Genomic DNA, 12,796 nt, shown 5'->3' on the forward strand with positions numbered 1-12,796 from the left:
GTGTTGAAATATCTGCAGATTCGTTTTTACAACGAAAATACAAGTGTAAATCACAAATATTCGTTAACCGCTTATTTCTTGATGGATCAGGAACACAGAGGTGACTGTAATCTGTGATTGATATAAACGTAGAAAAAAATAAAGCGAGAGAGTATCATCAGATTTTCTTTCATAGAACAAGGATAGAACATGGTGGCGCCGCCACGAAACGAATCTCTTGTTTTCGATTTAGTCTAATGTCATTCCATTCAAAAATTGACGAGTACATACACCATATTTTAAGACATCTTAGTGCCAACCTTACTCCGTTCTAGTTACAAAAACTTGAGAAAATTATTTCATGGCCAACCGACTGCTAAAATAAATGTGAATGGAGTATAGTTAGATATATCAGATCATGACAAATATTGATAATTTGATAAGGTATATATTTTCATAGTTCGGTTTGTTTCTGATAACTTCCGAACGCCTCTACTAATTCTGGTAGTTTTTCGAATTTGACTCAATACAAATTTCGGAATGTTTTCAACACCCATAAATCTTCAGGATCACCAAGTCGGGTCACAATGATCGGAAACTTTTTGTGCGTTGATGATATGAGCGAAATTCCTCCATTTATCTTTTTATCATTAATCTTACAAAAAAAAAGTATACCGTTGAACCGGTGGAACATTCAATTAATGCACCGTTTTCCAGTTACAAGCTTCTAAAAACACAAGCTAAATCCAGGCTAAAACAAGATTATAAATTTTCATATCACACTGATTGTTTTATGAAACTAATCGGATTTGATTTTTCCCGTTTACCCCGTTGTAGTACGCCAAACGAAGAAGAATAATGATCCACGATACAAGAACAAAAAACGTTTTGTTATTACTGCAAAAATTAAAAAATTTCGGTAACGAAATAGTTATTCTTCGAACAGGTATGGAACACGTATTCATTATTATTATTAATTCTTCTACGATCTCGTATTTTATACTCATTAACCCATTCTTCTGTAACAATTTGAGTTTCAAAAGTCACTAGTAACTAGCGCAGACAAGCCATAATGAAATCAGTGCTTGAAATCTGTATGCTTGAAAAAGCATAACCCTTGCTTGAAATAAACATTGATGGCAAAGATAGTGGAAAATAACACGAAACGAAACATGCCATTTCCCCGTTATATTTTCAGTAACAAGCAAAACGATGAATGGTTATGAATATAGCCAAAATAGTGAGAGACGGTCATTAAGTGCACTCAAAGAAGAATGAAATAATAACTGAATCCCTCTTTCATGAAACCGTACCTACTTTTTTGAGCAAAGGATTCTGTAGAATTATATATTCTGAATTCTTAGTTTATGGAAAATGAATTGTTAATCAAGTATTCCTGGATTTGAACTGAAAAAACCGAACTTCTACGCATTCCTACTGACGTGAGCTCATTAATGTTGATCCTGTTACTCCATCATAATATGCTCGAATCCAATTAAAACAGTTATTTATAAACAAAACTGACTCCCTGCTTTTTGAATGATCCAACTTTTATTATCTCAATTTTTATGAGAGTTATTATGAAATGAAGTCGGAAAAAACTTCTGTATATGAAAATACAGTTGTTTCAGAAGAAACGCACAGGGTATTGATTTTGATGATATAAGGAATAAGAGTCGCAATTAATTCACATTCAGAGGAGATTTTGAAGAGACAGCTTATAAATTTGGGAACTTCTGACAGTATGGATTCAAAATGATTTCTATTTTCAGTAGTAATATCCCTAGGACATTGATTAAATAGACGAGATAATTTCATGACAATCGAAAGCTCGTTCCTTGGTAACAGCCCGAAGCCGAAGGCTGAGCAACGAGCTTGAGAAATTTGTCAGAAAATTATGAGGCATTTGTCAATATCCGAGGGATATTCGACGAAATTTTTTTTGACAAAAAATTTCATATCTCAAAACACATCAAAACATTTATTTATTTATTGAAATTACAGTTAGTGAAAGTGAAATTATTAAAATTTAACTTAACAACATTAGGTTCGTTGCTGGCTGTTCTCTACTATAGAAGATCTATTACCACGCATAATATTTATGATCTTGTTTTGGTGTTTTTTATCGAGATTTAAGTATGGTTTTATGGAATTTTGATTGCTATGACCAGTAATTTTCAACAATTGTTGTTCTTCTTCATCACTTTTTGCCAATTCGCTAACAGCACTTGATCTATTCGAGTGATGCTATGAGAGAAGAAGAAGTGATAGATTGTGTGCTCGATAATGCGGAAATTAGTACCTACTTAACGCATTGCTGCCCGTCCTAATATGTCCCAAAGTTTTGTTTGTAGAACCTTGAAAACGGAAATTTTACATCCATTTCATATACAAAAAGTACATAATTTGCACCCAGTAGATCACATACACAGATTTGTCAGTCGCTACTTCAGCAGCATGAGCAAAATGAAAATTTCTTAAGGAAGACGCTTTGGTCGGACGAAGCTATTTTTACTCGAGATGGCATAAATAACTCTCATGTGTATGGTCTCTAGAAAATTCTCACGCTTTAAGAAGATGAGGTTTTCAACAAAGATTCTCCATTCATGTATGGGGAAAATTTCTAAAGGGGGACGCTTTGGTCGGACGAAGCTACTTTTACTCGAGATGGCATAATTAACTCCCATAATGAACATGTATGTTCTATAGACAATCCTCAAGCTTTTAAAAGAAGGGGGTTTCAACAAAGATTCTCCATTAATGTATGGGGCGAAGTCTTTAACGGAAAATTACTACCAATCCAAGTTCTGCCTGACCATTCGAATGCCGATGGGTACTTGCAGTTTTTTGGAAAACAATCTCGCTAGAAGATTTTCCTGTGGATCTGGTAACGGGGAATTCTCCTCAATTTGGGTTATCACTGCATATGCAAGTTTAAACTGAATAATTATTAGTTTCATTCATGATTTTTTTCAAATTCACCGCGGAAACTATTCAAAATCATTCTTCAAATATGAGGTTTCCAAATTTAAATCGCTTCGTGCGGAGTTTACGATTTGGCAACAGCGCATACAAGACAATGAAAAGAACAATGTCCGATCAGCTTGTTCATAAAATAACAGCTGTTAATCTACAGGCGCATACTTACTGGCGAGCTTCAACTGCAACCAGCCATAAAAATCCCATAAAATTTTACGACCTTCCTCGTTCGTCGCAGACTTCATAGACAGCCATCTTTGTATTTGTTGTCCTTTATTATCAAGGCATATTTCAGTCGATGTTGCCAACTTGTGCAATCCACATGAAACGCTTTAAACTTTGAATACCTATTTTTATTTTTCATTTTTAAATGCTTAAAATAATTTTTTTTGGGAAACGGTTGAAATGGTTATTTCAAAATGTGACGTTCCAAAGATATTTCATAAAAAATACATCGTTTTCGTCAGAAGGAGTATTCCCTATTGTATGTGGTATCAGCACGATGGAGCACTGCATGTTGGACGAAATGTTGTCGCCTGGTTAAACCAAAATTTCAATGGTGGATGGATTGGTCGGCGTGGTCAGGTGTTATGGCCAGCAATATCACCTGATTGGAATCCTTTGGATTATTTTCTATGGGGACATTTGAAACAACTAGTTTACGCAGTGAAAATTAGTGATGAAGAGCAATTAATGGAACGATTATTAATGCAGTCGAATCCACTCAGAATAGGCAAAACATGCAATTAGTATACAATTAATTCCATTATTCTGCTTTGCCAAGCATGTATTGATGCTAATGGTGACATTTTTGAACATTTGATTCATTCTTTCTGTATTTTATCAGCTATCAAAGTTCAAAATTGATGACATGCAGAAACTTTGAACACTTATATCTCGGAAACGAGGTAATATCCAAAAATTTTATTTTACTTTTTCCATCAAGAATAACAGCCTGTATATACTTCATTCAAATTTATTTTAGCAGTTGGTTGGCCATGAAATAATTTTCTCAAGTTTTTGCAACTAGAACGAAGTTAGGTTGGCACTCATGAAATGTCGTTAATGTCATAACGCCGTTGCCACAAGTAATATCAATTTTTATTACGAAAATTCGAAAATGTCGAAAGTGTTTCAAAGAGAGAGAAGACAGGGTTTCAGGAAGTGCTATTTAGAATTCAGGTCCGCTCATTCAAATAGTTATACCCTGATATTCTAAAATCCACACTACCTCAGACGATAGCGAACATATTCAATGTAAGAGAATTTATATAATGTTTCATCTGAATCTAAACGACTTATATTTCAGCTGAATATTTCCACAATCAGAAAGATTGTGAATGAAGAGTATGACAAAGAATTTCATTCTATTGGGAGACCCAAAAAAGTGGTGGCATTTCAGAATTTTATGTTTGAGTGAATTAATGCGAAAAGTTAACTACAGGATTTTCGATAAATGTCATCGGAGAATGAGTTCCCTAAAACGAATTTTTCTGTTTTTCATTTGACTTGTCCTATACAATGTAAATGTCTTAAGGTACTAATAAATACCTAATTATTATAATTACATCAATGTATTAAGATGAATAGCCACAAATACGCGCAAGTTGCCCTGTTACTGTTTATTCATGTGACATTTTTGTTCAACGGTGAAGTTGCATCTTAACTTGAAACTTCCTTCAACTCCTTTTACTTATATTGATGCAAGATGATTTTTATTGAAAAATTTAACATTCTTGTAATTATCTGTTAATTCCTTCGGGAGATACCCATTGCCAACCACTGCATCATATGCATTTCATCTTCGGGTTAATATTTTTGAAATCTACAAATGATGTAAGCCAAAGAAGATAACGAACATTAACTCTCCTTAAGCTAGTGCATATTATGATATTATACTGATCTCTTGTATTTTCCATGCAAATAACTGGATTTGGTATGCCTTCAATCAGTTTGTATAAACTTCATCAGATATTTTCCGAAGAGATTCGACATTGTGATAAAATACGTAATAACAGAAACTTTTACGTAGAACGGGCAACATAGCGTTGATTTAAAACCCAAAAATGTTTTGACAAGCTTCATAACCCCACATTTTCGTACTATACAGAGTGAAATGTGTCAAATTTCCATGGCCAACCGACTGCTAAAATAAAAGTGAATGAAGTATACGTTGCTCAATTATGCCTCGAGTTCTGAATCACTCTGTATACCTTAACAAATTATCAATATGTGTCATGGTATCTACCTAGATTGTAGGTTTGTGGTTGCAAATTGGTGGAAGCGTTGGTCCAATGTCTCAAACTAAAATTCTCAATAACTAGTTTGATCAGTTATAATCCATCAAACAGCACGGGTTCATCTATAACCATATCCTCATTAAAATTATCAGAACTAAAATCGAAGCTACCACAGAGTTCCGCTACTAACTTCAAATTCATTTCGCTGAACTTACTAGCTGATTTCGCATTAATTCAATTCCCTATCCATCCCTCGTATTCCCAGAAGACCAGGAAAGTACGAAACTGGTTCATCGATGGTCGTAACAATATTGAATGTCATCCTCATTATGGGATTACCGAATGCTTGGAACTAACCGAGAAACTTCAGTTCCTAATAGGACTTGACCGAGTTGAAGCCGTTTCTATTTCATTTCTGTCAGTTATCCCATTGAAGTTCAAACCTTGAAACAGTGACCCATATAGGACAGTTTTTCGCAGTTTTGTGTTCGAATTTGTGAGTTTCAATCACGTGAAAATTTAGGAATATTTTAATATTTATGAAAGGTAAACATGATATATATCATAATATATTTTTAGTCGAATCCTCTCCCAGTTCAAAAGACGGGGTATTCCTAAGATACTCGATACAGGGTGTTACCAAATGGGTGCGAAAGTTTTCAGGGGGAAATTAATTGTCCGTGAAAGCAATAGTTTACTAATAAAAGAATTAAATACAACATTGTGCATGAATCGGTATAATCAGGTATGTGACAGTCAAGTCGCTTTGATTTTTATTCTAGCCATTCTAGTAGCGGAACATATCCCTATATTCGCCGGAATCAATCCCTAAGAACTTTCTCACTTATTTGGTGAATTCTATTCGTGAATTAGCCCTGAATCTGTAAATTTGAAAAGTATGGTTCTACAGCACGCTTTTTCATAGTTCAACAGTATTGGTATACGGCTGTTTATTCTGACTATTCGCGGACAGATGTCCAATAGCCAATGACATAACTTCAGGGTGAAGGTTAACTGTAGTTTACCTTCACCCACCCCTGAAGATGCTATTGTGATAGCGAAACACGTGTAACAGTTTAAAAACTCATTGTCAGGCAATTATTGAAAGAGAAAAATACGCAAGTGATAGATTGTTGTTTTCATGAATTTTCAATACGAGAATTATCGAAATGCCGTCATTTACGAAGACTGAATATACTGATATGTTGTTACTTTATGAATTTTGTGAGTGCAATTGTGGTGAAGCTGCTAAGGAATAACGAAAGCTATATCCGTGTTTCATTTACTCGGAGAAAGAATTTGAAGTTGAATTATTGGAAGATGAGTATTTCGCAAGGGTGGTCCTAGACTGAATTTCTGGGGGGGAGGTAATTATTGAATAAACAAATAAAATTTCAAATTGAAACTTCAAGTAACACCCTGAAGGTATTTCGAATATTTGCAGTCCCCTATTTTTAGGACTTTTTTCTTACAACTGTAAGGAATCTCTTCTTCTCATTTCATTAACTATTATATTATTTTTTTTAGTTTTTCCTAAATGAAATCTCAAAAATCGAATTGTTTGTAGTTCTTTGGGGGGGGGGGTAATTACCCCCCTTCACTCCCCCCTGTAAAACCGCCCAGGGTATTTCTATAATTTCTATTTTAATTAATTTAATCAAATGTGGAACCCCTTAATTCATGTATTGGATGGAATAATATGCAGCACAATACCTAAATCATGTTACTGAGGATTTCAATCGATTCAGAATGAATTGACTCATTATTAGGAGGTTCACAGGTCCGTGTTCACTATAAATTGAAAATTCCAAATATTCAATGGTTCATAATATGATGATGTGAAGTGTGCCATTGATCCTAATAGGCTTAGCAGCTACAAAAAAACGACACAATCTCTAGCTATTTTTTCTTGACTAATCCAAAACTGAAAACAGATCCAGCCTAACGCTCATAGATTTTGAGTTATTAACGAAATTTGAGAAATTGTCACTTTCAATGAAACTGAATAAATCGCTTATTCGAACTCGTATTCGAAATCCGTTGTTACATTCTACAGGCACTTTTTTATGAGGAATTCGAATATAATATTGACACATTTTTTTAATCCAGTCATTATGGGATACGACAGGGATTTCTGATTTTTCAAATGTAAACTGTAGTAAGTATAATGAAAGTTCTTTCATTTTCCTGCAATTTTTTTGCTGATTTCAAAAATGTATCATATGTCGCTATTCACATGAACATAACGTAAGAAAAAAAATTCAATACTTTTCGATTCACTGTTGAATTTTCAGTAGGCTGGCGTAACCATAGCGACCGTTGAAAATGCATTATGGTTCGTGAACTCTACATAATCCTATGCATATGGATATCATAGACATAGAGACATGGACTGAGCAATGCCAGCATGAAATTGGCTATTTTATAAAAAGTGAGAAATGATCGTCAGGAATTACCTGTCTCTTTTGTGTTTACATAGAGGAGAATGAGGACCAATCAAAATTCTAGAAAAAGACAACTAGCATGCCTGATGTTCTGTTTCTCCCTGTCACATTTTCTGACTGTATTTTTTACACAGATAGAAAGGGAAGGCACAGTCCATGTCTCTATGTCTATGATCCTATGCGAAGTCAACCTTCTGTGAACGGAATCACCGACCGTCGAATAATTATTTCTTTCTAAAGGAGAGTAAAACACTTCCGTCTGATTATTAAAGAAGATAATTTAGGTAAATAAGTATCGACTGTCTGCTTATACTCAGATTGGGGGTTATTTGAGTGATCCATTCGTTTTTTTTTTGACTGCAATCCCAAATAACCCCCAATCTGAAGATAATTTATTCAATTATCCTTTTTCTATTTATGAGAGAAACTTAAAAAGTCAGTAATGAAAATAAAATACGATAGCTGTCTAAATTATAATTTTTACAAAAGTAAGATTATGAAAAATAGGTACTTTTGTCAACGGTAGTGTTCAAATTGTGAACCATCGTAAAATAAGCATGCCAAACATCGCGAGAACAATCGATGGAAAATTAATCATCGGAATATTTATTTAGCAATCCATGATTCCAATCAAAGAGGCTCAGGTTCACAAAATATGGATATTCAACAGTTGCTATGGTAAGCCAGCCTACTTATAAGTCATCAGAGAATCGAGAATCAGGAAAATGTATTGCATTTTTTTCTCCTATAACATTAATGTGAATAGCGACATATGATACATTTTGGAAATCAGCAAAAAAATTGCAGCAAGATGAAAGAACTTTCAACTATGGTTTACATTTGAAAAATCAGAAATCCCTGTCGTATCTAGAAAATGACTGGATCAAAAAATTTTATAATATCATATTAAAATTCCTCAGAAAAAGTGCATGTAGAATGTAACAACATATTTCGAATACGAGTTCAAATAAGCGAGTTATTCAGCTCAATTGAAAATGACAATTTCAAAATTTTCGTTCAAAACTCAAAATCTATGACCGTTAGGCTAGATCTGTTTTCAGATTTGGAATAGTAAATAGAAAAGAACTAGAGAATATGTTATCCGTTTTCTTCTAGCTACTATAGTTCTCGAGATGCCTTCAGTAGACAACGAATTTTCCTACCCTGTACAATCATTCGTGAAACACCCTGTATAGTATCTAGGAGTTTCAAATTCTGATTTAAAGGGTGTTAATTTAAATGGAAATTAAAATCACTACATCTTCTGAACGGAATCACCAATTTATCCGAAATTTGGAATGAAGATAGCTTTCATGAATTTCCAGAAAACTACAATTATATATCATTCGATTTGCAGGTTCGTATCAGCTAAAGCTCTCAAAAGCGAAAACACCCTGTACAATGAATTTCATGATTTCTTCGATATCTGTAAATTGTAAGGTTAATTTATTCAATTCGTCAAATTATATTGCATAACATCATCCGGGTTGCCTGAAATTTTTTTCGTGATAGAGACAATAATTTTTTTTTACGTGTCGATCTTTAACATTCTTTTCATTTCACATTAAAGTGAGTTTGTGAATCTTAATGAATGTGATCATTGAAAATATCTGATTGCAGAGATAATTTCATTTTTCATAATCATTCGATTATGAACATATAATTGCTTATTCATGAAGATTCAAAAAAAGTACTTCGCCATGAGATGGATAGAATGTTAAGTATCGACACGAGTGAAAAAAATTATTGTCGCTATCAAGAAACGAAATTAGTCCTCGGCCACCTCAATGATGCCATGCAATATTATTTGTCAAATTGAATAAATGAATTTTACAGTGTTTACGCAGATATCGAAGAAATCATGAAATTCATTTTAAAGAGTGATTTCACGAACTTTTGAGAACTATCCAAATTTAGATTATACGGTCCTGCAAATCGAATTATTTTTTATTACAGTTTTATAGAACCTAATGGATGCTATCTTCATTATAAATTTTGGATGAATCTGTGATTCTGTTCAGAAGATAGAGTAGTTTTAATTTGCATTCAATTTTGAAAAAAACCTGTAAATCAGAATTTAGAACCCCTAGATACTAATAACATATAGGGGTTTTTCGTGATCCTCTAGGTGTTCTCTACCTCACATTTAAATGTTTTCCGTCTTATCCTGGACGCCCTTTATACAAATTCTGATAGAAATGAGTCAATTGTGTAAATCAATTGAATTGAATAGTTTTATTGATGGAAGCTTTCATAGTATGCTTGATAATAATTGCTTACTCAGTACTCAGTATAATGCTTATAGCGCACTTAAAGTCATCAGAGGTTCAATGCCAAGTGCTTCACTCCATTTTGGCTGATATCGTTGATTGAGTTATACGGCACTGATGAACACTTACTAGTCAGAAACTGGTCTGCCTGCTACACATTCAATCGATGACACTTCTTAATTTACATTTCCACTAGTCCATTTTCATGGTTTATTATACATAGCTTATGTCTCGGCTTATGTATGGAATTGAACCTTGTCATGTGTTGTATATAAGTGCACTATAAGCATTATCGAGCGTTTTCAACTTCTCTGGTATAAGTTGACACTTACATTACATCACAAAGGGAGGTAATAGGTAATTTTAAAGAATTACCACCTTGAATCGACATTCTTTACATTATTTAAAATATAGGAAAGCTATACACCCTACATTCTTAATAATGGTTCAATAAGCATAAACAAGTGTTTTGTGGAAGTTGTAGTTTTAATTATTATCTTCAAAATGACCTTCCATCAAGTAAAGACCAACCAATATCTATTTTCATAGACTGATTTTTGTTTTTTTTTTCAGTATCACAGGTTTCCAAATGACGGTTTTTCGAGTAGATAGTGATATAAAATCTACTGCCGGAAGGGTAACCTCTAATTCGGCTCTGCACAAACATTGGGGTTCTACTCATAGTGTGAAAGTTTTCCGTGAGCCGAACTCAAGTTTAGGGATAAGCATTGTAGGAGGAAAGGTAAATATTAAGAATTCCAATACAAATAGTTTGACGAGTAGGTACCTTTACTCCATTTAGCGAAATGAAATATTTTCTTCAGATGACGACTGAATGAAATATCACTTTTTCGATATGCAGCGGGAGGATTTTGATTAAATAAAAAGACGAAAATAAGTTGAACCAATAGCTCGTAAAACCGATGATTTTCAAAATTTCAATGAATCATTTCCAATAATGAGTATAAGATATCAATCATAAAAAAATTGTGATTTCCTTGATATTTTCGATGAAGATAATAATCAGTGTCCCTCAGAAGTTTCGTCAAAAATTTAATTCGACAGATGAATCCCACTCACTTCTCAAAAATATATTTTCATTGAGGCTGCATTCTAAGAATTTTCTGTTGCACCGATTTAAAATTTAGGAAGGCGTAAAATGGCCTAGGAATTATTTTATTTTAAATCCCGATTTATAAGTCAGGATCTCGATTTCCCGAGTTATAATTCGGCATTGTACCTTTTAACTCCGAATTCAACTCAGTTGTCATTTCTTCGAGTTTATGAACAAAAGAAAACAACCAAAAAGTTCGGCAATCTCACGTTTTCGATTATATCGATCGGAAAAGTAACCAGAAAAGAATCCTCAGTAATTTTTTATCGAAGAGCGTTCTGAAAAATAATGAGAAATGAATTGTACCAAATATGTTTGAAATAATTTCATTTTGAGAAAAGCATGATGATTACATTTTCTGAAAATCCGAGGAGACATAATTATATTTTCTGTTCCCAAGTTCTAGTGTGCTAGAACTTTGTTTTCCATGATATTTATTTTTTTCAAGTAATGTCTGTGTTATATCTGAGCGAAATAAGAGGAAGATGAAATTCGCGAAAATTTTCCAAACGTTTTTTTCAGGGACTTCCGAGTCTACTCCTCAGAATATCATGAAATTACCTTACAGAATATTTTGTCAAAAACACTTGCTTCATGCTATATCCGAGTTTGAAGGAACAATCAGTCGGCGAAAGTTATGAATAGAATATTCTGAAACAAATAACATATCATAAGGCTCCTATCAGGCAAAGATTATGGATAGGATTAGAATAAAGAACATCTTGCTGAAATCTGTTTATAAGTTCCATAAAGAATATTATTTTTTAATATTCAGAAAAATAAATATAATATGATAAATAGAAAATAAACGCAAAATAATTAGGCATTTTCTGAGTGTGTTTCATTTTCTATGAAAAGAAGAAAAAGCTTGTACTATGATTGGGGTAGTATATTGACAAAATTTTATGCGATTCGATTCTATTGTTTCGATTTTTAATTAGGTTTTCCGTTGTAATTTGTTGTAGTTTTCCGTTTCGATTATTTTCTGAGATTTTCTTCATTATATAGATACATATAAGTGATGGTTGATAGATTTTTCTAAAAAAGATCCGGTATAGCATAAATCGACTTAATGGTCAACAACCGAAAAACGAGAGAATGGTTGAAAACGATTCATTTCTGAATGAGTGACTGAATAACTTTTTCAATCAACAACAGAATAATTCCTGAGACCTGAATACGGTTGGAGAATATTGTACCCAAGGAATGTCCAAACTGATGAAAATAGCCAAATAGATCACGGATATTGGTTCTCTTACTATAAGTCCACAGGGACTAATATTATAATCTGGATTTTTCTTCCGATATTCATCCAGACAAGTTTTTTCATATTTGATTCCGTGGTTTACTGCTGGCAACAGTGGCAAAAGGCAAATATATCGAAATAAAATGTTTCTGTCTATTTTCCCTTTCATATTTTCTGTCAAAGATCTGCAAACTTGACCGAAGAATAAAGATGTTAGCCGTTTCCATCTCTCTTCATCATCATCATCATTTATTCACCATCAAAATATATTACATGGCAGGTCAAAATACAATAAGTTCAAAAATAGAACAGTATAAAATATAAATATAAAAGACGAGAAACATTTGAATACACATACAAAAGGTCCAAACATATAAATGTAAAAATCTAAGCACGGTTATTCATCGAACTTAATGTTCCAGAATTCTTCGAACTTATAAACAGTGTTTTTAATTAACGTTTCCTTAATCTTCTTCAGCAACCTATTTCGTGGAAGCATCCGCATTTTTGATGGAAGTCTATTA

The 12,796-nt window shown here is 33.3% G+C and overlaps 1 protein-coding gene across 4 annotated transcripts in view; it reads left to right on the forward strand.

The window, feature by feature from the left end:
• The window catches only part of LOC123308260 (inaD-like protein), a 370,976-nt gene that overhangs the window by 113,304 nt on the left and 244,876 nt on the right, over positions 1-12,796 (forward strand). For all 4 annotated transcript variants that reach the window (XM_044890846.1, XM_044890847.1, XM_044890848.1 and 1 more), the window contains exon 15: positions 10,486-10,654. In XM_044890846.1, the coding sequence (XP_044746781.1) occupies positions 10,486-10,654 (169 nt within the window). The remainder of the gene's footprint in view (positions 1-10,485; positions 10,655-12,796) is intronic.

This window comes from Coccinella septempunctata, chromosome 2, assembly GCF_907165205.1.
Source record: "Coccinella septempunctata chromosome 2, icCocSept1.1, whole genome shotgun sequence".
Classification (NCBI taxonomy): Eukaryota; Metazoa; Arthropoda; class Insecta; order Coleoptera; family Coccinellidae; genus Coccinella; species Coccinella septempunctata.